The 24752-nt window shown below is 39.4% G+C and overlaps 1 protein-coding gene across 1 annotated transcript in view; it reads right to left on the bottom strand.

Moving 5' to 3' along the window:
* CCDC83 (coiled-coil domain containing 83) overlaps positions 1-24752 on the bottom strand; it is a 48116-nt gene that overhangs the window by 16423 nt on the left and 6941 nt on the right. The window contains exons 3-6 of the mRNA XM_007168509.2: positions 19294-19378; positions 12948-13110; positions 9394-9561; positions 1198-1289 (exon numbers count right to left, since the gene is read on the bottom strand). Coding sequence (XP_007168571.2) covers positions 1198-1289; positions 9394-9561; positions 12948-13110; positions 19294-19378 — 508 coding nt within the window. The remainder of the gene's footprint in view (positions 1-1197; positions 1290-9393; positions 9562-12947; positions 13111-19293; positions 19379-24752) is intronic.

Below are 24752 nucleotides of genomic sequence, written 5' to 3'. Positions count from 1 at the left end.
TTGATTTCACCATTTAATCATATTCAGTAACAAAGGGGCTGAATTGCATGGGCAGACAAAACCATTGGTCAGTTCTCCACATCCTCTGTATTTGTGTTAATCAGTAAAATCCTGCAGTAGAATAGTAACACTGAAAGAACAATTGAACCAACAGGGAAGCAACAAACAAGAGCAGCTGAAATTCAGTGAAGAACTTTAGAAAAGACCAGATGTTTATGACTATGAAGAAAGGATGTTCCAGATGAAGAGACAATCCCAGCAGGGACCTCACTGATTTAGGAGATAGTCTGGAGACAGGGGAACGGGCAGTGAAAAGGAAAGAAAGTCAGGCATTTGGGGCAAAACAAAGATTAGAAAACATGAATTGGAAATTACATCTCAAACATTTTTTTATATCCCCAATTTTTAAAGCTCCCAGCAATGTAAAGTGTACTCTCTTAAGTTTGCATATGTAAGAAAGTACTTTTTAGACAAATTATATTTCATCCTATAATTCATCCAAAATCTAATTTAATAATTTGTTGTAGCCATTATTATTATACTTTAAAATAACTGAATATTAATTTACTGAGCTCTTGCTCTTATGAGGCACTATCAATCCTCATACTATTCGTTAAAGGTAAATATTATTATTGTTCCCTTTTTATAGATTAGGAAACCGAAGCCCAGAAAAGTCAAGTATAAATTCAGTTTATACACCCAGTAAGTGGTAGAACTGATTTAAACTAAACTGCCTAATTTCAAAACACAAGTTCCTGACCGTTATAATACACCATGAGAAAGAAATGTCGTGGGGTGGGGGAGCTTTGTTTTTTAAGGAAATTCAAATACAGACAGGAGAGGGCTTGGGGTGGGTGAAATAGGTGAAGGGGATTAAGAGGTACAAACCTCCAATTATAAAATAAATAAGCCATGGGATGTAATGTACAGCATAAGGAATATGGTCAATAATAACTTTGTATGGGGACAGATGGTTACGAGACTTATGGTGATCATTTCATAATGTATGCAAATGTCAAATCCCTAGGTAGTACACCTGAAACTAACATTTCGGTTAAAATTTTGAAATTCTGTGTGAGAAGGATTATATATCAACTACATTTCAGTTAAAATTTTGAAATTCTGTGTGAGAAGAATAAAAATCTACTATCAGAAAAAAAAAGAAAGAAAAAAGAAAGAAAGAAAATTGAGATATACCTCTGTGGCCCATTCCTTCTTTTGGTTCAGTTGCAACAAAGTTTCTCTGATTATTCTCTTTCTGTCATCTTCCAGGGTGATTTTATACTGTTCTTTAAAGAGAAAATTAGAAACCTTAAGATCCTAGGTAAAACTATGAAGTTATAAATTTTATTTTCCATGATCCCCACCTCTCCTTTCTATGTACTTTTTCTTTTCTGAATTTTCAAGGTACATTCTTACTGAGGCATCTAGTACCTCCAATTAGAAGAAATGCTCCAATAATTTACTAACAAACACCTTAATGTGAATTCATTTATGATGATATCTCTCTCATGAATAGTCATAGTTTTAAAGGATTGTCTCTCCAAAGGGAGAATTTCTAACACTTTAGTACCTATACAGCCATCTACCTTTCATATCACACAACTTCTGATTCTACCACATAAATATGAAGAGATTTGATTACACACTTGAGTAGCATCCTGTACATCTAACTCCTTCTAACTAATTTCCCAATTTTCTTGGCATGCGTTTCCTGGGGCAGGAAAGACAGAATAAGGAGAGAGAGTAGGAGAGGGGCTGTGAAAGTCAGTAGACCTGTTCTGAGTTGGGTTCAGAGCAAGAAGGGAGAACAGAGATGAAGAAGTGCAGGATTTTCTATCCTCTCCAGATTTTCTTACATCATAAATGTCAGAATTGAGAGAGCAAAGGATCGTAAAATTGGGGGCCTTGAAAGATGCTGAGAGATCATATAATCAAAACTCCTGTTTAAGGAAAGCAAGATGTAGTGACATGAAGGCTACTTTAGAGAGTGAGAGAAATAAAGCTGGATAAATGAGTCCAGTTTGTTCATTCTTTTATTCAACAAATCATCGTCAAGTTCTTTTGATGTGCGTGACACTATTTAAGGCACTGGGAATATTGCCAAATAAGAGACAAAACTCCTGCCCTTATGACATGTACATCCTAGTGGGGAAGCAAATGAATAATATTTCAGGTGGTGAGGTGTGTGATGAAGAAAAACTAAAATTCTCTGTTTTAGATAGGGTGATCAGAGAAAGCTTTTTTGAGGAGGTAACATCTGAGCAAAGACTGAATACAGTGAGGTAGTCAGCAGTGTGCAACAGGAGGGCAGTGTACCCTCCAAATCTAAGAATCGCCAAAGTTAGTTGTGCTTTATGATAACATCTATGTTATGTGTCCCCATTAGATGTGTTTTATGTACAACATTTGAAGCATAATTACTTGGAAGTCAGAAAGTATCTTCCCATACAAATGATGTTGACAATTACAGTTGCTAGACTTCTGGACTGGTCCACAGAGACCCATTTAACTTATTCTATAATGAAACAGTAGTATTGTACTGAGAGTGTTGTGGAACATAGCTGCCATTTAGGACATTGTTTCAAAGGGAAAAATTTCTCCACAGACCAAGTCAACCAAAGTAAACTCTAAGAACTCTCGAGGATCTTAGGCTACAGGGAAGGAGATCTGCAGGTCTGATCTTTCCATAGTTTAGAGCCAATCTAAGGCTCTGGAAAGCGGGGCAGGGAGCTAGGCAGGAGTTAATTCAGCCCTCCTTGTATTTTGTACTGGCATAACTGCTTCCCCTATTCAAGGAAAACTCTGAGCAGAGTGTAAAAACTTCTCTTCCATATCTTTCTATTACGACAGTCCCTGGAACACAACAGATACTGAAAAATATTTTGAAGAAAATGAACTTTGGCCAACTGCAAGTCTTTGGCGGGCAGTGATCTGAGCCTTCAGCGCCAGGATAGAAGCAACAAACAATGGCAACTTTGGTGAGGGAAAGGGAGAGTCAAAGGAGGGAAGGGGCGAGCTCTCCCAGGCTGTGGAGTGGCCAGAAAGGGGGCTGGGAACCATCAGTTTCTACCTCTAACAGAGCTGGAACAAGAGTGGTTGAGGTTTATAAACAAGAGTTCATTGGGTTTTGGGTCTAGTCTAACTTGAAATCTGGAGAATAAGAAAATGGACATCTTCATTATTCCAACCTACACATATATATGTGTATATATATATGGATATGTATATATATGTATATGTGTATGTATATGTAGGTATGTATGTGTATATTTATCTATATATATAGATAGATATAAAACCTGTATTTTTCTTAATCTCATTCAAAGTAATTGCTTGAATGTTTTAATCATTCCAATCTCATTTCTGATGGATTTTTTTTTTTTTTCAATTCAGGATCTAGTCCACTAGACTAATGCTAGGTATTTATTTAAAATTTCTACCGCACAAAATACAACAATCAATCTAAAAGTGGCAATGCATCCGGAGTTGAGCTATAATGGATTTTACATTCTTAGCATCTGAAAAAAACATAAAAACTGGAGCTTGATAACATTATATATTAATTATTTGCTATAAATCATAAAAAATAGATTACCAAATATGCTCTGGGTAAAGTTGTAGCTCTCCCTCATGTTAATACTGAAAAAGCAATAATAACATCCAACTCTGTTCCAAATTCCATATACAACTCTATGGACTGTTTTTCTTCTTAAAAGCAGAGTAGCTAGCACAAGGGAGGATGTGAAAATCTCACTGTTATCCTTTGAAATTCAGATGATGCTTCAGGTAGCAACTATTAACCACACATTTGTGAATATGGCCAAAGAAACTGGGCGTATGTAAAAGTCTCCTTCCCAGAAAAGTTTGGAACACTGCAAATGGGAGCTTGGGAGATTATGACTTTGTGCCTTTAGACTCCTGGCTGCTCAGATGCCCGGTCTAATATGGTCACTTCTCAGAAGCTGACCACGCTTCTCAGAGGCTGAAGCTTGCTTTGCATTGTTCTCTTTTCCTTGTTGTGTCTGGCTCTGCTTTGGCTCTGCTCCACGGCTTTTTGGGAGTCTGTTTACTCTTCACACACTTCCGGGTGTCACACAGCTTCACTGTGCTGGTGGCTTCCTTTGAGCCCCCTCTGGAGAAAACCAAGCAAGGGCAGGTGGCAACACTGGCCATGTAGCAGTTTCTTCAGGCAGAGTGCGTGTTAGAGAGCCCTCCCTACCTCGCTGCATCACAGAGCTGGGAGGACTATTTGAAGCATAAGGGTTTGGGTCTGACACACACCTGTGTTCCAATCCCATTTCCACTGCTTACTAAATCTGTGAGTTTAGTTAAGGCAATTAACTTCTCCAGACCTCTGTTTCCTCATCTTTAAACTGGGCACAATGGTATCCAACTCAAAGGAACTTGTAAGAGTTGGATGAGATAAGGTAAAGAAAAGCATGTGCTGGGACTGTGAGTTCTCTTGGAGATCTCTGAGGTACTCTCAGTTTACAGACGAGGAAACTAGCGTTCAAAGAGGTGGACATGAACCCAAGTCTTTTAACTCACTGTTAGTGTACAAAGAAACTTTTCAGGATCCCTGTCCCTGGTCAAGGACAAAAGTAAAGTCTCTCTGTGACTCTAATATCTGATGATTTGTAATAACCGCATACTTTCTCTGTTCCTGGGCCTAATCTAAGGTTCCCTTTCCTTTTATTGAGAGGAAGAGCCTTGTCCTGGGTATATCAGTGACTGTGTTTTCTACACCCAATATCCCGACGTCTCCTTCTAGCGGAAGTTCAGGGAAGCAGCTCCAGGTGCTTCCTCCCCATGCCCCCAGGGCTCAGGGTGGCTACTGAATAAGATAGGTTGGACAGCTGACCAAAGAATGGTTTGTGCTGGGGCCAACTGATGACCCATGAGGAGGCATGGACGAAGGTCTTTGGTCACCTTTGACTAGGTAGGTGATGACACCGGCTCTTTTCAGAATCTGGGCTGGAGAATACTGCAAGAATTGGTCTGTGGGAAGCAAGAAGAGAATGGGGACAGGCACAAAGAGCAAAGCAGAGGTGCCGCAAGAGGGACAGTCACAGACCATGAGTGACAAATGTAGGGAGGAGCATCCCTAGAGCCACCACTGATCTGATGGCCTTCTGTTTCCATCTTCAGTCCTCCCATTCTTCAATACAAGTGTTACATCCAACAAACATGATCATGGGACATCAAGAAACCTTATTTTTCTCTCTTGCCTTTAAAATTCATACTGTGAGGCTAGTAGCTCTCTCTCAGTAAGATACATGGCAATTCTATGACTTTTCTGGTTCCTTTGTGATAATAAAATATCTTCCAATCAGAAATTAATATGTCTAGTCTTTATAATAATCGAAATTTTAAGCTTCATTCAAAGTTATGGCTGTTCCCTTCCTAGCTTAAACCTACTACCATTTCCTCTGACTTGAACTTCTATGCCTTCTCCCTCAGGGCTGAAGGGGAGCCTGGAAAGGGACAGGAAAGCACTCACTTGACTGATACTATCTCAAGCTGATGTCCCATTTTCTGGGTCTAGTTAGCATTTAAGATTGATTCTCCTCTCTTGGGGGTGGTTTTTGTAGGTTCTCTGGAGGACCGCCTCCCCCATTGCTAGTTATATTTCACCTGCATGCCCTTGATACAGGGGAAATACTGCCCTTGGAGGTTGGCTAATGACTCTTCCTTTGGCCTCTGGGTCTCAGTTTCCTCCTCCCTCCCAAATAGACAGGCTCCTCTTTCTCTATGGGGGCACCATGGCCCCTCTCATCAGCCCTCAGGCAAGATTTAACATGACTGCATACCAGCTCTCTTTCACAACCGGTCCACAGGTAACACTCCTTCTCGCTTTGCCACAACAAACTCTGGAAGTGCAGGCTGCTACAGGCTGAAAGTCTGTGACCGCCCCCCACCCCACCCCAGATTCTTAGATTGAAACCTAATCCCCAATGTACTGGTATTTGGGTGGTCATTAGGTCAGGAGGGTGGAACCCTCATGCATGGAATTAGTGCCCTTATGATAGAGAGCCCAGAGAGCTGCCTCGCCCTTTCACTACATGAGGTTACAGCAAAAAGAAGGCATCTATGAACCAGGAAGCAAGCTCTCACCGGGCACCGAATCTGTCAGTGACTTGATCTTGACCTCCCAGCCTCCAGAACTGTGAGAAATAAATTTCTGTCATTTGTAAGACACCCAGTCTATGGTACTTTGTTATAGAGGCCTGAATGGACTAAGACACAGGCCCAGCCCAGGGCAGCAGCTGCCTACCTCTTCTTTGCTCTGATGTTAGAACAGTTTCCTAGTCAGCCACTTATCCCATAGATTTTTTTCAGGGATGAGTCATAAACTAGATCTCAATGTCCGCACCCCCCCCCCCCACCAAACTGCAGGGAATACATGTTGAACAATCTGAAGAATTTCCTTTAAAGACCTTCCGTCTTGATTTGAGATGAAGGAGGAATTACCCTTCACCTGCCCCTTTGGGGGACTGTGTACAACTTACAGCACACCAAGAGCTCTTTCCAAAAACTGTCCCCTTATTTCCAACAGTCTTTTCATGGCTTCCTCAACTTCTTTTATAGACTGGAATTCAGTGGTTGAAGGTGTGACACCAGTTTTCTGCCTCATCGTATTGGCAGTCTGCCTGGCGATATCTCACTTTACTTTGAAATGTGGTATCCATTATATAGACAACCAGGTTTAAACTGAGACTAAAAAAGTTTCATTTTAATATCATGTTTCACTTACAATAAAGCCCCTTTCTACTAAAGTACTTGTTCCTTGCAATTAAAGCAGTCTAGCTAACACAAACTCCATGATCATGGGTGTGGGAGGAGAATTCTAGAAAAGTCATGGAAGAAAGAGAGAGATGAGAGGAAAAGAAGAGATGGTGGTAGTAAGACTTCAGATAAATTAATTTAGGAGTTCTACTCATATTCATTGTGCCCAGTTAGTGGCGCCCAAGGTGCTTTAATCATCCCCAGGCAGAATTGCTGCTGCATAGTTAGGAGAAGTGCCTAAAACTATTGGCAAATGAGATAAGCCCATAACAGCCATTATCCCATGACACTTAAAACTGGCTATACACCAAGGCTCAACAAGCAGCATATAAATGTTATTACCCCCACCCCAATGTTGGATACAATAGCATGAAATTTTCAGCTCAAAGAAATCATCCAAATTTCTAATCAGGATAACGGGTTAAGTTTATATGAGATCATTCTTCCTACTTAAAAACCATAAAATAAAGGAATGCTGGAAAAATTATTTAAAAAATTTTAAACATACTAGAACAGTAACAATTTTTAAAGTGTGGTATTGTTGCACAAATACGTAGATCCATGGAACAGAATAGAAAAGACAGAAAGAGATCCAAATACACATGGGAAATGAAAGTATGACAAAGTTAGCATTTTGGATCATAGGGTAAAAATGGCTTATTTAATAGGTGATGTTGGGACAACTGGAAAGCCATCTGGCAAAAACTAAGGTTGGTTTCCTATCTCACACAAAAAAATCAGAGATTAAATATAAAAATGAAGCCATAAAAAATTCTAGAAGAAAATATTAGAGAATGTATTTGTAATGTCAGAAATCATAAAATCAAAGTGATAAATTGGGCACTATAAAACTAAAATTTCCTCATACAAACACTGCATAAACAAAAGACTAATGACAAATGGGAAAAATATTTGCATCTTATATCACAGTTAAAGAGCTAATTTCCTTGAAATGTAAAGAGCTCCACAGCACGATAGAAAAATGGGCAAAGATGTGAACACAAAGGAAATTCATATGGTTCTTGAACTTATAAAAAGATATTCGCTGTTGCTTATAGTAAGAGAAACGGAAATTAAAGCTACAATGAGATACCATTTTCTACCTATAAGACTGGCAAAGAACAAAGAGGTGGATCACATCCCCTGTTGTTGAAGAAGTGGGAAAACAGACATCCTCACCACCACCAGCCAGAGTACACTTGGTACAACCTCTACGCAGGGCCATGCCTATCAGTGTAAAAATGAACAGGCTGTTTGGGCCAGCCATTTCCCTTTAGAGATACACATAAATGAAATTACATACATACAAGTGTATTCATCGCAGTAAAATGAGACTGTGTAAGGATAGTCACTGCAGTATTATTTGTAATAGTAAAAGATGGGAAACAACCTAAATGCTTATGAGTAGAGGACTTTAAAAAATTGTGGTACAACAAAACAAAGTAGCCATTGGGAGGATGAGGAAGTATTAATATGTACTCATCTATAAGGATGTCCATATTGTTACATGAAAGAGCAAGTGAAAAATTGCATCTGTGGCATGCTGCTTGTGACATATATGTACATACTGAAACATGCATGGACTCTTTCTGAAAGGTTACATAAGGAACTGGTAATAGTGTTTTTATCTAGAGAAAGGATCTCAGTGGCTGGGGGATTGACAGGGGTAGGAGGGTATCACTCTTACTTTCTTCTTTTGGGGAGGAGAACCTTTTGAAAAATTGTAACTCTAAGTCCAGACTGATTTGGGGCCAAATTTACACTACCACTGTGGTGCAGAGGCCCTGAGCTGAGAAACTTACATAAAAATTGGTCTAGAAGCAGACTGACTGGACAGAGCCTCAGAGGGGATAGTGGGAACGACCCCGAATGAACGCTCCTTCCACAAAACAGGGCACCCATTACCAGCTGGGCTCAGAACTGCCATCCACCCACAGTGTTCTTTCAGGCCAGATTTCTCCTGTTTGTTCTGCCCTAGGACTTTCTTGTCTCTGAGTCTCTGGTGCTCTTTTAAGCCACTATGCCTCAGTGACAGACAGCTGGCCTCATGGCTCCCAGATCTGATCCTGGTAAGATTCATTATGCCTGATGCCATCCTGCTCTATACCCTCTTCACTCCCTGTCTCATGTTTGCTCTCCAGTTTCTTTCCCGACTGCAACTTAGCATTTACTTGGCCATTTTTCTATAACGATTCTGGTTGTCCAGCCTGGGTGGGTTGCCTTAGCTTGCCTCAGGTGAATTCCTTCTCTAATATAACCCCTTCCCAGGACCCTCCCGCCTTGGTGGAATTGGCCCAGACCCAGGTGTGAGAGCATGCAGACACCACCCACTGAATGAAGCTTCTTTCTCAAAGTCGGTTGCAGGGTTTCTACGTGTACATAGGCACACACTTCCATCCCTTTACTTCCCCTTCTCAGTTTCATAGGTGGTCCTGGGATAGTTTCTTTACTTCCTCCCTCCACCTAATCCTTAGGCTCATAGTGCTTTTGCTGACAGCTGAGAGTAACGGATGATTCAGGCGGTACCCGTTTCTTTCTTCCACCAAATGTCTGCCCCTGAAAGATTTTTTTTATTGACTCTGAACCAGCTTTCTTGCAACTGACCTGACATTTTCTCAGCATTCTCTTTAACTCTGTTGATGTCATTCTGTAAGGAGGTAATGAGTTTAGCATGTTGTTCACTCCCTACATTCTTGTACTCCTCCCAATATTCTTTCTCACTGAGTTTCTCAAGAAATAGTTTCTCAGCATTATTTATTTGGATGCGCATATCTGTTGAAAGAAAATCAAGACTGTGTCATTTCTATTGTCCTTGCAACCATTTTATGTTGCAATCTGTTTTTGTGAAGTTAAGGTCTGATATGAAAATATCAACTCATAAATACTATTTTATATCTATAATTTAGGGAAATCTAAACTATTCAAGCTATTGTTTATCTATCCCTCATGATTCAAAATCTAAGTAAAATTAAACTTCCAATTATAAAGTAGTTGTGTGGTTTGGGGCTGTGATTGAGAGCTGTAATATGCAAGCAAACTATATGCCTAGGGACCCACAAGTTTAAATTATGCCTGTGATAGCTTGATAAGTGTCCTGTTTTGTACAATATATTATGTCGCATATACTTTTTATTAGTAAATTGTCATTTTTCTGGTCATTATGTGTCTGGGCAAAGTGATTTCAACTTAACATCCTTCCACAGCACTTGGCGACCATTTTTTGTAGGTAAGTTGTTTGATTCCATCATTTAAAGTTCAATTGTTTGAGCTTCCCTTGTGTGAAATGATAGCATATGATAGTCAAAATAACCTGCCTTCCCCTAACCCCACACAGTAAGACTTCAGAGTGAAAGATAAGTTCCCCAGTTAAGTATGTACAAATATGGAGCTGTCTCAACCATATAGACTTTCAGTTTGCCCTGGTGTACTTACTACACATGATATTCTACTCAATCTTTAGGCTGAGTATCATGCTGCTGAATATTCTGGAAAAGGCAGCATTACAAAAAGCCAGGTCCAATGAACTGAATGGCTGTTTGGCTCACTACCACGCACCATCTTGTTTGAGAGCCCCTGAGGGCAAGACCACATCTTATTCATCTCTGTCAACCCAGCACTTAGCACAGAGTCTGGCAATTAGTTGGTGCTCAATAGATGTTTATGACTGAAGCATTCCATTCAGGCCAGAGAGATGTTCTTCAGTCCAAAGGTCCAGAAGGACTCCAGACATGTCTTTTTCCAAGACATGATAATAATATATTTTTTATATATATATTTTAATATATACTTAATATATTAAGAATATAAGATAATATATTTTAAACTCCCTTAACAAATGGTACTTGTTATTATCATTAAACAATTAGGAACACTGCACCCCAGTGATCAGCTGTCCTCCGATCTGGGCAGACTGCTTCTGTCTCAGCCCTGCACCGTGTTCAGTCTTTGTGGGGTGGGTTGATGGATGTCACTGAAGCTTTTGAAAGAGAGGGGAGTGTAGTGGCTGTTGCTCTGCTTTCCCAGAACCCCTCTCTCCCTTCCCTTCTAGTAACACATGTCTCCTGTCCCTTGTCATATAAGTAGACTGATTACAGTCGCCCCTTCTCCCGGTTTTAGGGATTGGTCCAGGGCTGAGCAGGTGCCCCAAGCTAGGCAAATGCTCGGAGTCCTTCCCTAGAAATATCTTCACTGGTGGAAAACATGTCTCTTTTGTCTCCACTTTGAGGTTATAAGGATGTAAGTTCAGAGGTGTCTCTGGTCAGAATTCCAGCCTCACGGGGAGAACATTCTCAGAAAAAGGAGCCAACTTTCAGGGGGAAGGCAGAGAGAGAAGACGGGTAAGAGGGGCAGGGGGTGGAGGGGGAGGAGGTGGGGAAAAAAGAGGGAGGGTGATGAAGGGGGAGAGAGGGGGAGCAAGAGAGGGAAATTTTAAATAAACGCTGAGATTTGACAGCATGTGAGGCTCTGGGTCCAGGTCAGTAGCACCCTGCCTTTTCTGTTTGGTTACATGAAAAAATTAATATCTTCTTTATGCTTGGACTGGTTTGGATTGGATTTTTATCCTTGCAACTGAAAGAGTCCTAACTAAACATTGGGAGAAGGGAGTTTTGTCAGCACTTCTCAAATTTTACTGTGCACAGGACTCCCCTGGGATCCCGTCCAAATGCAGGTTCTGATTCAGCAGGTCCAGATGGGGCTCTGAGGTTCTGCACTATCACAGGCTGCCAGGTGAAGCTCCAGCTGATGCTCCATGAACCAAATTGAGTTGAAAGTGATGGACTACCTGGTACAAAATGTCACTGCCTCAGAGATCCTTTGTAGACACATCTGTTCTCTCTTTCCCTCTCTTCCTCAGCATCTATGGGCTTCTTTCTTCCTTGGACCACTGCACATGCCCAGCCCTCCTGTTCTTAGTCACCCAGCATGTCCCCAGTCTTGTATGACACACATACCCCAGCACTCAGCCCAAACCACAGACAGGCACACCTTAACTAACCGGGCCCATTCCCTTTGAAGGCAGTTTAGTGAGCACATCTAAGTATCTGCTTTGGTCTCACACCCATCTCAAGGGTGTGACTTTTTAAAGCATTCCTTCCGAACATACGCAGAACTCTCCTAGACAGGAGCCCAACCAGAAAATACATCTACCACCTCATGACGTCACTGTTGCCCACACAGGGACTTGGCAGGAGGAGGCTTATGGGAAAGTTTTAGAGACCCCCTAAAAATGAAATTTGCTGATTGACCTTTGGTGTTGGCAACTATTTCTTTCAAAATAACAAATATCTACAAATGGAATGCCTGCTCTGAGCCAAGAGCTTGGGTAAGGAGGCTCTCTAAAATGCTTGGGGAACCTCAAGAAAATCTAGTCCCTTTTTTCGCCTCTCAGATTCTAATACTGCTTCCTGAGAACACTCAAGTCTCTCCCTTATTTTCCAGCTTCCTAGCTGAGATGGTATTTATAGAGGTTCTGGCAAAAGTTTTAGAAATCTGAGCAGCAAGTTTATGATGAAGGGATAGGATTATTTTTATTTATTTATTTTTTTAATGCATGTGTCAAAACTGTGTGTGACTTACCCTCAGAACCCTGGTACTTCCTGAGCCCATGACAAGACTATGTCCTGGGTCCTTCATCTTCTGTACCAGCATCATTTCTATCCATGTCCTATAAACTTCCCCTTTTCCAATTCTAATCCCTCTTTCCCCATCTAAAGAGGGGGCTTAGCTCCCTTAGAGATATTGGGGGTGGGGAGGAAGCCTCATGGTTACACTCACCTTACCATTCCCAAGTCTTAACTGGGGCTGAAGCCTGTGAAGACACGAAACAAGAGAATTTCTCAAAAAAAAACCAGATCCCCATTGCAGGGAGTTCAGGGTGGTACCTAACAGGATACTGTCTGGTGTTAAGGGTCAGAGGGGTTTCTTCTGTCTTTGTTTTTGATCACTGCCCTTACTCCTCCTCCTCACTTGGCTTCAGTATCTCTGCCCATTTTATTTCCCTCTCTCGTCCACTTACTTATATGTGTTTGTGGTTGTGGTGATGATGTCATTTGAAATGTGTTCACAGCCTTTTGAACATATTAGGAGACAAAAGCATTAATACATTCAAGAAATAACTTGATAAAGCTTTATGATAATTTTCTAAGTTTCTAAATCACCTTTCAAGTTTTGTTCCTGGTCTCTTACAAACTTCCATTTTTCCTTCATTGCTTTTTCAACTTCCTCTCTTGTTACAACTGCTAATCCCTCTGACTTCTCTTCACTCAGTTCCTTTAGTAGGTTCCTTATGTGCCAAATCTGTTCATCCTTTAAGCGTTTATTCTGTCATGAATATCAACAGTTGTTAATTACATCTGTTGAAGTATTTCCATTGATTTCCCTCAAATAGAGTTACACATTGAGGTTTGCAAAATGAGAGATATTTAATGAAATAAGTTATTCAATAATATCTCTAAAGAGCATATGGAAGATGGAAGACTCAAAATTAAACCCATCAATACAGTAATCATTGAAGAGAAAGTTACATATTAAAACCTGCGTTATTAATCTGCCAGTCTATCAGCCTATCATAGGATTGGTGAACATTAAAATTAGATTTCAGAGGTCAGTTTCTTCAACTCCCACAAACACCTTTCTTTTCTAGGCAATATCATTCATTTAGTCAGTATTTATGGGGCATCTACCATATGCCAGGTAGTCTTCTAGACACTAGGAATATATCAGTGAACAAAATAGACAAAAGTACTGCTCTTGTGGAATTTACACTACTCTTTGTTTTTCTCACAGATGACCCTAATTCTCTTATTCTGGTGTGATGGTTACTATTTCAATACTCCACACCTGAAGTATGGACTGTGTTCCTTTTGTGAATATCCCACCTATGTTTCCAAGTTTCTTATTTAATCAACTTAGATTTTATTCTTGCCCTTGCTAGCTTATTATGTATATGTAGAGATATTTTACTGTGTGTGAACTTAATACCTTTTCCCTGTAATTTTCTTAGCCTCCCTTTAAGTTTTAATCCTCACTTCCCTGGTGTCTCTCCTTCAATTTCTTAAACCTAATAAAATGCATATACTTAAAATATTCTAATACTTCTTTTAAAAATTATTTTTCCTATAATTTAACATTCTCTTTACTATAGCTTTTTCAACATTATATTTTATTTCTGATATTCATGTCTTTTATCCTCTTAACCTACATGGATACTCTACTGTAAGAGTATTTTCTTTCCCAAATTTGATTCTCTGGGCCAGTGCTTCTCAGACTTCAATGTGTATACCCAACACTTGGGGACCTTGTTAAAATGCAGATTCTGGTTCAGTAAGTTTGGTATGAAGCCTCCAATTCTGCACTTCTGATAAGCTCCAGGTGATGCCAAGCCTGCTGGCCCACAACCCACAGTTCGGGTAGCAAACTTCTTTCAGGTAATCCAAATATCTGTGATTTATTGGTAGTGCTACGGCCTACTAAAACTCAATTCTTTAATACTTAATCCAACAAACTTTAAAGTTGAGGGCTGAAAAATTTGATTTCTAGTTTAATAAACTCCCTGGACAGGATTATGTAACCTTAATGCTCTTTAAGTGATTCCACAGGCTGTGTGACATTATTGCCATTTCAGTGCGTTAGAATTTTAATTTAAAACTTTGATAAGCTGAAAGAAAACAACAGACAATTAACTTTATGATGATGCTCAGTATTGAGAAATACAGGCAAAAAAAAAAAAAAAAGACTGGGACTGGACAGGGTTTGAGTGATTTAAAAAAAATGGAAATAAAGGTTAAAAAGATATGATATTCAAAATTCAGTGGTCTAACTTCTCTTATCTTTTGTTTGTAATATTCTAAAGTATCATAATTCTGTCTCTGAAGAACTTTTAGTACCAAAGGGTTCATAATATGATACATCTGAAAACTGAATCTCTTTACTTCTGTGTAGAATCTTATTGGGCGTGATGTAAGCAGGAATGGTGGAGTAAGACTTCTGAAAAATCCTCTCCTTCATAAAAGCAATGAGAAAAAATTGGCAAAAATTGTCAAAATCAACTTTTCAGAACTCTTGAAATTAAAGGCTTTGCAGTAACTTCCAGGGAGTGTTTATTCAAGAAAAATGGTTGAATCTTGGTAAGGACAGTGAGCTTTGTGGCATTTTAACTTGCTCTAAAAACCAAAAGCCCCATAGTTATGGTAAAAACCAGCAACTTAGCAGCCTGGGGTTGAGGGTCATGGAGAGAAGTGAGGGGAACAGAACTCTTCCAAAGCCCAATTCCCAAATAACAGTCATTATTTGACCTATCTGGTAATTCCCTGGAAAATCCCACTCGGAAACCTTGTCTTTATTTGACCTGAGTCAGAGCTTACCCAATGTGTGACCAGCCTTTTCCCAGATTGATGTTGGTCAAAAACAATCAGAGGCAGATGTTTTTCAAAAACAATCAACAATTGTTGAACATTACAGCTCCCTGAGGCGGTAATAAAAGTTGAGGTAAACAGCAAGCTGACAAAAAAACTTTAAAAGAAAGCTGCAGATGAGATGTCCATAGAGAGCTTTGAAAGCTCTGACATATTCCTGGGAATCTAAAAGGCCACATGCATGTATAGGGCATATATATAAATTTAATAACATCTATATTAAACTTCCCAAATCCTGTATGAATTTCAAATAGAAAGGAAATGTGTCTGACAATGTTATAAAATTCACTATGTCTGAAAAATTATTTTGGGCTACATACCAAAATAAAATTTATTTAAATATATCCACCAATATGCTAAAAAATGACATTTATCTTACGAAGTGAAGTACATTTATTATTTGAGGTAGGAATAATTATCACATTATAAAATAGAAGAAAGGAAATTTAGTAATTAAGCTACAAAGAAAGGATTAATTTTGTTTTGTTTTCTAAGACCATCTCATGGCCTTTTTAAAAAACTTTTTAAGACTCACAAGAACAAGAATAAAAGTTGCCAAAATAGGACACACAGTTCCCATCTACATTCACCCAGCTTTCCCCAATGATAACATCTTATCTAATGATAGCACAGTATCAAAACCAGGAAATTGACATTGGTACAATGTTATTAACTGAACTAGAGACTTTATTTGAATTTCACCAGTTTTTACATGTTTTTTTTTTAGTGTATAATTGTGATATTGTAATCTATAAAAATATATTTATTTGGTCATTCAGATGACTAAAACATATTTCTTAGCTATATTTGGTTTTCACCCATAGTTCCTGGTCCACAGTGCCCAAAACCCTTGGAATTTCTGCCATCACAATTGGGTTTATATTAATGAAAGTGACTTTTGAATCCCACAGGTGAGGAGAGAGGGAAGGGGTCTGGTTGCCAGGAGAACCAACCAAGTTATTAGAGGGTGGGAACTTCCATTCCCTCCCCCTGATTTCCAGGGAAGGGAGAGGGACTTGAGGTTGAATCAGCCGCTATTGGCCAATGATTTAGTCAATCATGATTATGTAATGAAGCCTCCATTAAAACCGGAAAAAGGAGCGTCCTTTGGTCCTTTTTGAGAGAGCTTTCATGTGCCACTGTGCTAGGCCCCAAGCTTCAGAAGGACAGAAGCTCCTTTGTTCAGGACTTTGCTCTATGTATCTCTTCATCTGGCTGTTGATTTTGATTCATATCCTTTAACATCCTTTTTATGATAAATCAGTAATCTAGTGAGTAAATGGGTTTTCCTGAGTTCTGTGAGCCATTCTAGCAAATTAATTGAACCTGAGGAGGGGGTTGTGCAAGCCTCTGATTTATAGCCAGTCGGCCAGAAGCACAAATAACAACCTGGACTTGCAGCTGGCATCTGAAGTGGAGGGTAGTCTTGTGGGACTGAGCCCTTTACCTGTGGAATCTGATTCTATCTCCTGGTAGGTAGTGTCAGAATTTAGCTGAACTCTCAGACACCCTGTTTGTGTCTGAGATTCGCTTGCTGGTGAGAGGAAGCCTCCACACATACAAGTTGGAATTGGGTTGGGAACCCTTTCAATAGGATTATGAATTCTGTCACATATACATATGAGAAGTATCACCATGAAGATGGCATTCGAAGCCATGATGTTAAATAAGATGATCCAGAGAGAGCTTAGAGTGAAAGAGGATTGAGATCAGAACCTTGATAAATACCCTAATTAAAGGGTGGTTCTAGGAATAAAAACAATGAAAACCAAGAAGAAATGGTCAGAGAAGTAGAAGGAAATTTAAGAGTGATATCCTGGAACCCAAAGGAAAAAGAGTTTCAAGATGACAGGAGTGACTGCTGAAGGAGTGAGGGGTAAAGAAAGGACTACAAAGAGTCCATTGAACCTGGCTAACTGGTCATTAACAACTTTTGCTAGAGCGGTTGTAGGGGAATAGCAGGAGTGAAAGTATGTGTTGGGAAGTAAGGATGTGGACACACTGAACTATGAAATACCTAATGATGTAGTGGAGCAATGAATGCAAACAGAGAAAGAAAGATAATAAGTGAGGTGATCATCTAAACAGAACTAAACACATAGGAAGAGATGATGGGTAGGAAGGAAGAGGGGCATTTCCGATTTCGACATAACAGAAGAGAAAAATATATCTTGCTAATGAGTCATATTTAGCTTAGCAATTTAAATATCTGTGACCTCAAATTTTTTTCCTCCCACTGGTGTTTGTGTGAATCAACTCAACAAATATTTATTGAACGTATACTCATGCTTCGCCCTTCTGGAGAAACAAAGATAAGACTGGATTGCTGCTGCCTAAAGGGCTTTCAACTGAATAATGGAGAAATATTTTTACACAACATCCTAGCTCAGATGGGGGGAATGAAAAGGGGCTAGCCAAGAGAAGAGCATTTCAGGAAGAGGAACCAGCCTTTTTGTTGTAAAGGTACCATAGTAAGAAAAAGATTGGGTTTTCTAATATTTAAAAGAAGCAGGGGTAAGCAAAGGGTGGGGCGGCTGGAGACAAGATTGGAGAGGTGAGCAGAGGTCAGCTTTTGCAGGGCCTTGAAGACTTTAGGAAGGACTATGGATTTTACTTTCTGTGCAGTAGGAAGCCACTGCAGGGTTTTAAGCACTGAAAAGTTTACTGTATTCCAAGGGTAATTCTGGTTGCACTGTGGAAAATGTACTGGTTAGAGGAAGGATGGGTAAGAGATGATGGTGGCTTAAACTGTGGCAATAGCAGCATAAATGGAAAGAAATAGATACATACAGTTGAGCTAGAGTCTGCATTACCATGCTTCTCACTGCTGGGTCCACTAATGACTCCAAGAGCAGACTTAGACCTATCGCATTCTTGAGCTAATCCTCATGGAAACAAGAACTTTGTTTCTGGCTCCAGCTGATGGGTTATGGGAAAGTGATTCCTCAGTCCTGATCTGTTGTCCTTTCCACAACCAAATGGAAATCCCAAAGCTGCCCTGGGAGTTCCCATGCTGACCACTAGGCGATGTGCATTGGCCCCTTAATGGCGGCTCAGTCTCATGTGCTCTGGAATCACATCATGTGGAACCTGCCTCCAAGTGCCTAAGCCAGACTTCCCCTTTCCACTCTCATCCACAGACTTCAGTTTCTTAGGTCCTATTGCAAGTGACTGATTCTTCAGAATCATGACAATGTCAGGGTCACAGTTATATCACCCCCAGGGCTTGTCTTGCCCAATACATATTTGCTGAACAAATGAACAAATTCACCCTATAAGGAAGACAGGAATCCTCATTTTACAAGGGGGAAATTGAGGCTTACACCAGTTTGGCCAAAATGACATCAGCAGTAAGTTGTACAGTCAGGATGCAAATTTAGGTCTCTGACCCAAATTCTGTTAAAATTTGTAGATATAGTCTTTTTAGACAAAAGCCAAATAAAACAGGTGTGGAAATTTCAGGGTACATATAAAATAAATGTTTTAATAGCGGACACCCTCAGTATTTCCTCACTCATGAGACCCCTTAAGGGCTAAGTTGTATGCATTATCATTTACTGCTTCCCAACTTTGTTTCTGTTGGTCCTGATAGTCATATACAGCACCCCTTTCATAGTCGTTTTATTCTAATTTCATAAAAATAAATCACTTAAACAATAAATTAGTCATTTTAACAATCGAGATTGTACTTTTCAGATAATATTTACATATGCACACACTGAAAATCTAAAGGAAAACAGATACAGAAATTTAAAATAGAGAACCAATGTTTTGTAGTTCGGTTAAATAAGAAATTAAAGGATAAATGTGGTTGCAGAGCTTTAAAATTTTCAACATAAGATTCAGTGTCCGCATGATCTAAATAACACAATTCAAGCTGACTTCCTTTGACATTATAATTAATATAATAAGAACAGCAGTATCCTCTTGTCTCCCATGTACAAAAATATTTAAATATAGTGTAAATTTATCAACTCCAAGCGCTAAAGAAGATAATTTCCTAGAGTTCATTTCGTCATAACTCACAATTTTTTAAAGCATTTGTGTAAATGTTTAATGACTAGATATTGGCTTTAAATTTTATACTCACTCTTTCATGATACTTTTGGTTCTTTTCTCTAATTTTCTTTATTTGAGCCATGAATCGTTCTACTGCATTTTCCTTTATTTGACAGCTGATAATAAAGACAAGCTGTATTACGATTATTTGCCTTAGGAAAAACTAATGAGATAAAATTTAAAAATTAATCTAAATTAATTTGAATTGAAATAAAGTATTAAACATATTATAAAGACCCATTTAGGGATAAGAATCTTAAGTGATTTTGTGTTTCTGAGTATATTTTACTCACTAAAATATGTATTAGAGGGATAACTTCAAGTTTAAAAAAAATCCCCATTTGTATTTCATAGTTATAATGTTTATACTTTCTCATTATAAATAATTCAGCTTAAAGGGAAAGGGCATCCAGAAAACATATTTTCTAGAATTCCAAAAACATTCATATAAAAATGACAAAACAAAGAATTTACAGGGGCAAGCACAGCTTCTTGAAACAGTAAGGTAAACCAGGCTGACCTACAGGTTCAAGTTCATTAGTATACCATCTCTTCTATAAATAGTAAAAGCTTCTTTCTTTCTTTTTTTTTTTCAAAGCTTCTTTCTTGACACAAATACATTTCTTTAACACCCAACAAGTATTTGTTGAATGTCTGTTAGGTATGAAAGAAAGAAAAGTACAGAAAGACTTTGGTATAGGCAATTGATAGCTGTTTGAAGTGTTAAGTGTATTTCTATTACCTAATAAATCTTACAACTTTAAATCTGAGACCAAAATAAAGGAACAAAAATAGCTCCATGTAAACCCCTTGCCTCAATTAAAAAAACAAAACAAAAATATAGCACTTCTGTGGTACAGTGAACAGAGGAGTGGTTAAAGAATGAGAAACTCTGGTTTTCGATCTTGTCCCTATCACTTCTTACCTACATGACCTCAGACAAGTCAATTCTCTGAACCTCAATTTCCAAGCCATCAAGGGAGAGATAACAATACCCAGCTTTATGTATTTTTATAAGGATTAAAATAAGAAATCATATGTGAATGTTTCTAGTATAGAGTAAGTGCTTAGCAAATTTCAGTTGAATTTGAATCTTACATCCTCAGTCCTTCCCCCAAAATATTTATATTCGTGATATTGTAAACTTAGTAGAGAGAAAAATAAGGCTCCTTCTTTCCAAATGAAGAAAAAAACAAAACATAAAAAAAAAGTGAGCAAGTCCTTTAGTGGCAAAAAGCTCTGTTTGGATACTATGAAACTTGGGTTTTAGGCCAGGCTCTCCACCTAAGGACTCAACCATTCTAGGCCTTGGTTTATTCTTCTGTAACTAAGAGAATTAAAGGAGATGAACTCTGTGGTTCCTTCTTGGTTCCAAAATTCTGCAGTTGATCCGAGTTCCCTTTCACGCATCAGACACACACCGTAGGTCTAATGAGCAGCTGCTATGTGCCCAGCATTGTTTTGTTTTGTTTTGTTTTTTAACATCTTTATTGGAGTATAATTGCTTTACAATGGTGTGTTAGTTTCTGCTTTATAACAAAGTGAATCAGTTATACATATACATATGTCCCCATATCTCTTCCCTCTTGCATCTCCCTCCCTCCCACCCTCCCTATCCCTCCCCTCTAGGTGGTCACAAAGCACTGAGCTGATCTCCCTGTGCTATGCGGCTGCTTCCCACTAGCTATCTATTTTACGTTTGGTAGTGTATATTTGTCCATGCCACTCTCTCACTTTGACCAGCATTGTTTTAGGCAGTTTAGAGATAATGACAAACAAGATCTTCATGGCCCTTGCCCTCAAAGAGCTTACGTTTTACTAACCATTAAAGAAAAAAACACACGAAAATATTACTTGCACACTGTGATAAATGCTGTGGGGGAAATGACCAGGTATGAGAAGGCTAGTAAATGGAAGGGACCTCTAAAGATAGGGTGGTCTCCAACAACGGTAAGAAATAAGACTATAGGTAAGGATAAACCATCTTTTACTTCTTACCTGAATAAAGCTTAGATGTGTACAGATTTGAAGGAATGCCTTCCCTACCTCCCATTTTTAAGGGGAAAAATAAAAATGTTATAAATGAAAATTATCTGAAAAGAGCCTATGCAGATGCATGCTAATTACTTACATAATTTCTGTAATTATAAATACGGTGATCCTAATTTTCTGCATGGGTTGGGGGAAGCAGATAAATGAATCACAGGTGTGTGGTCTCCACTGGTTGAAACTGAATCTTTGAACAGGCTGGTTCACAGACTGACTCCCTGGCTTCAGCCAAGAGCCTGCCTTGGTGATGGATGACCAAGTGTACAAAGACCGGGCTGGAGACTACATCCAGTCTCAGGCCCAGCCTCTGCAGGGGACACACTTATACTAAAAAATCATTTGTTGTTTATCCAAAATTCAAATTAAATTGGGCATCCTGTATTTTTATTTGCTAGGTCTGGCAACCCTACACTCAGCCCGCCACCCTTTCCCCTCTGAGAAGTTAGAAGCAAGCAACCTACGGCTTTGTCTTGTGTTTCTTCTGCAGGGAGCAGTTCAGAAAGGTCTGAGTGGCATCAGCAAGCCTGGGGGTGGGGTGGATTCTGAGAGGCCCTAAAGGTTTTGGCTGCTTCATCAGGCCCCCTCTGGAGCATATGGTAGTTGCAGGTGTAACTTCACCTAGCCTCCCCTTGGAATTCACTTCAGCCTCCTCAGGCCTCAGAGGTGGATTTACCCGGAAGCAGATGAAGCTGAGCCTCAGAGCTCCACACCATTAGCCACTGTGGGGATTCGAGGCTCTTTGTTCTCCATATAATTTTTCCTTTTCACATCTCCCTTATCTATTCAGTGCCCTAGTAACCCACACATCACATTAAATGCTGACGCAAATGGGATGATAAACCAATGAGGTAATATACAATAAAGTGCTTTGAAAGGGGTGTCACACTGTTCTAAAGAACAGCGATATGAAATCAATAGTAATGCAATGTGTCACCTTGCCCCTTCCCTCCTTATTAAAATGTTAGTTGATGGAAGAAATGTTCACATATTGAGGTATGGGGAAGTCATCCTGGCTTATACATGATTTGGCTTGAACTTTATGCTAACTAGAACAGCCTGTGGCCTGTCAAACATGAATTGTACATCTGCTTTAACCATGACAGAAAAGAATGCATTTAAAAATCAAAATGGAGTAACCGTGGTTCAGGCATTCAAAACGGAGTTGGGTGGTCATTGTGGATGTGGTTTCACATACATTCCTGCATCACTGACAACCTGAATTTTCTGAACTGTATCAAACTCAAAGACACCACCAGACGTTTTCAAAACAATATCTGCCAGCAGCTGCCAGCTGCAACCTTATGGTCTCAAGGTCTCCCCTTATAACTATGTGATGATTTTGGACCCCAACCAATCCTTGCTTAACAAGCACCCTTACTTCTTGCCAGCTCCAATCCTAATTCTTGACAAACAATGTGTAACTGTGGTTTTTTGCCTATATTAGCTTCCCGATTTCATAGTCAGTGGAACACAATTCAAGTGCTTCTTGAATCTGTGTCTCCTGGGCTATAGTCCTCAGTTTGGCTTGAATAAAACTCTTTTCTATTTTTATTACAGGTTGTTTATTGAGTATTTGCATCAACATAGTAATGTGTCAACTTCCTTCTTCCATGCAATTTCATTGAAAATTCTGAGAAAGAAAACAAATTTGGATTCCAAAAAAGAATCTATAATTTTATCTACTTTTTAAACCCACAACTATATCCACACCTATTTCTATATCTATGTCCATACTCATTGTAGAAAACTGGGTTTGGGGGGAATAAGTATAAAGGAAAAAATAAAAACCACCATTACCTAGAGATGATCACTTTATAGATTTAGCATTATGTAATAAGATATTTTGAGAGAGGGAGAGAAAGACCACATTCACATAACTTTTAATACAGTATATTGTTATAATTGTTCTATTGTATTATTACTTATTATTGTTAATCTCTTGCTGTGCCTAATTTATAAATTATACTTTATCATAGGTATATATGTATAGGAAAAAACATAGTATATATAGGGTTCGGTACTATCTGTGATTTCAGGCATCCACTGGGAGTCTTGGAGCGTAATCCCGGAGGGTAAGGGGTGGGGGAGACTAAGAGGTGATCACTTTATAGGTTCAACATTGGCAGTCTCAGCTTTTCGCAAACAACCATATAGGTTCATGACTTTATTTTCTTGAGATAGATTTTTTTTAAAGTTAACTGTTTGGAATTGACTACCTCCTGTGTGCCCTCAGCTCTTTGTCAGGAGCTGAGATTGTATAAGAGAAAATATAAGATGCTGCCAGGGGACCCTTGGATAATCCTTCCTTAGATGGTGGAGGGAGGTGTCCTGGCTATTCGTCATGTGACAGAAGTCCTGTCACCTCGGAACACACGGAACGAGTAAAGCGTCACCAGAAGAGCACAGTAAGGCCTAGGCTGTTCCAGTCCATGAGATTATTTACTTAGTTTTAACAAAGGAAAGAGAACAAAAGCATGGGAATGTTCAACTTGTGTCTCTCACTAGATCATGAGAATTTTTAAATGTGTGCCTCTTTGTAGACCTCTGTTAAAGAGGAGAAGGACTGCCCTCTGGTTGACCCAGAAGAGAGAGAAGGAGCTGTAATCGGATGTCATCACTGTGAGCCGTGGCAGCAGATTAGAGACCAGATTGAAATCACAGAGCTGGACTTTTCGTCCACCTCTGCTAAGACAAGATGAGTGAAGTTTTCAGTTATGCTGAGAAATGAGTGCAGGTACAATCTGGTCATCACTTAATTGTTATCTAGAAAATAAAGGGAACTTCGTTAAAAGTCCCTTCCCGTGGATGTTTCTCTCTCAGTGTTCTGACCCTTTCACTCACTATCTTCTAAAAAGAACATATGAATAGATTTGGAGTCTTGCAAGAAGGAGATGGATTTTCCCTGAATGTTGTTAAAAACAATTCTCTTAAACAAAGGCCTAGTCACCAGCAGTGTGGACTCCTGACTCTCAACCTTGTTGCCCTCCAATAAACGCTTCCCATTTCCAAAGCCCAAGTGTTCCACAGGGGTCTGCTTATCTGACCCTTGCCTAAACCCCCAGAGTCTGCTCTGCCCTCTCTCCCTCACTCTGCCGTTTCTCACTTCCTAGACTGTGATAAGCTCTTCCTCATCCCAGCCTCTTTTCCATAAGTCTTCTGTCCATCACTCTATGTCTCCTTAACACCTGTTCCTCTTTCAGAGATTAGCTCAACATTGCTTCCTCAAACAAGCTTTTCCTGATCTATTTCAAGTCCTTCAGTTATACCATTACCCAGCACCCTACACTTTTCTTTCATAGAATCTTGTTTAGAGTTGTGTAATTTTTAAAAAAGACTGGACTAGGTATTTAATGTCCATCTCCCATGCTTCATTAGGGCAGGGACCATGTGGCCCTATTCACTGTGTCCTCCAGTGCCCAGCACTTGCCTTGTATTTGGTAA

The sequence above is a fragment of the Balaenoptera acutorostrata genome, chromosome 9, assembly GCF_949987535.1.
Source record: "Balaenoptera acutorostrata chromosome 9, mBalAcu1.1, whole genome shotgun sequence".
In the NCBI taxonomy this organism is placed as follows: Eukaryota; Metazoa; Chordata; class Mammalia; order Artiodactyla; family Balaenopteridae; genus Balaenoptera; species Balaenoptera acutorostrata.
The sequence above is the reverse complement of the archived record's forward strand: the minus strand, read 5'-3'. Positions and strand labels throughout refer to the sequence as shown.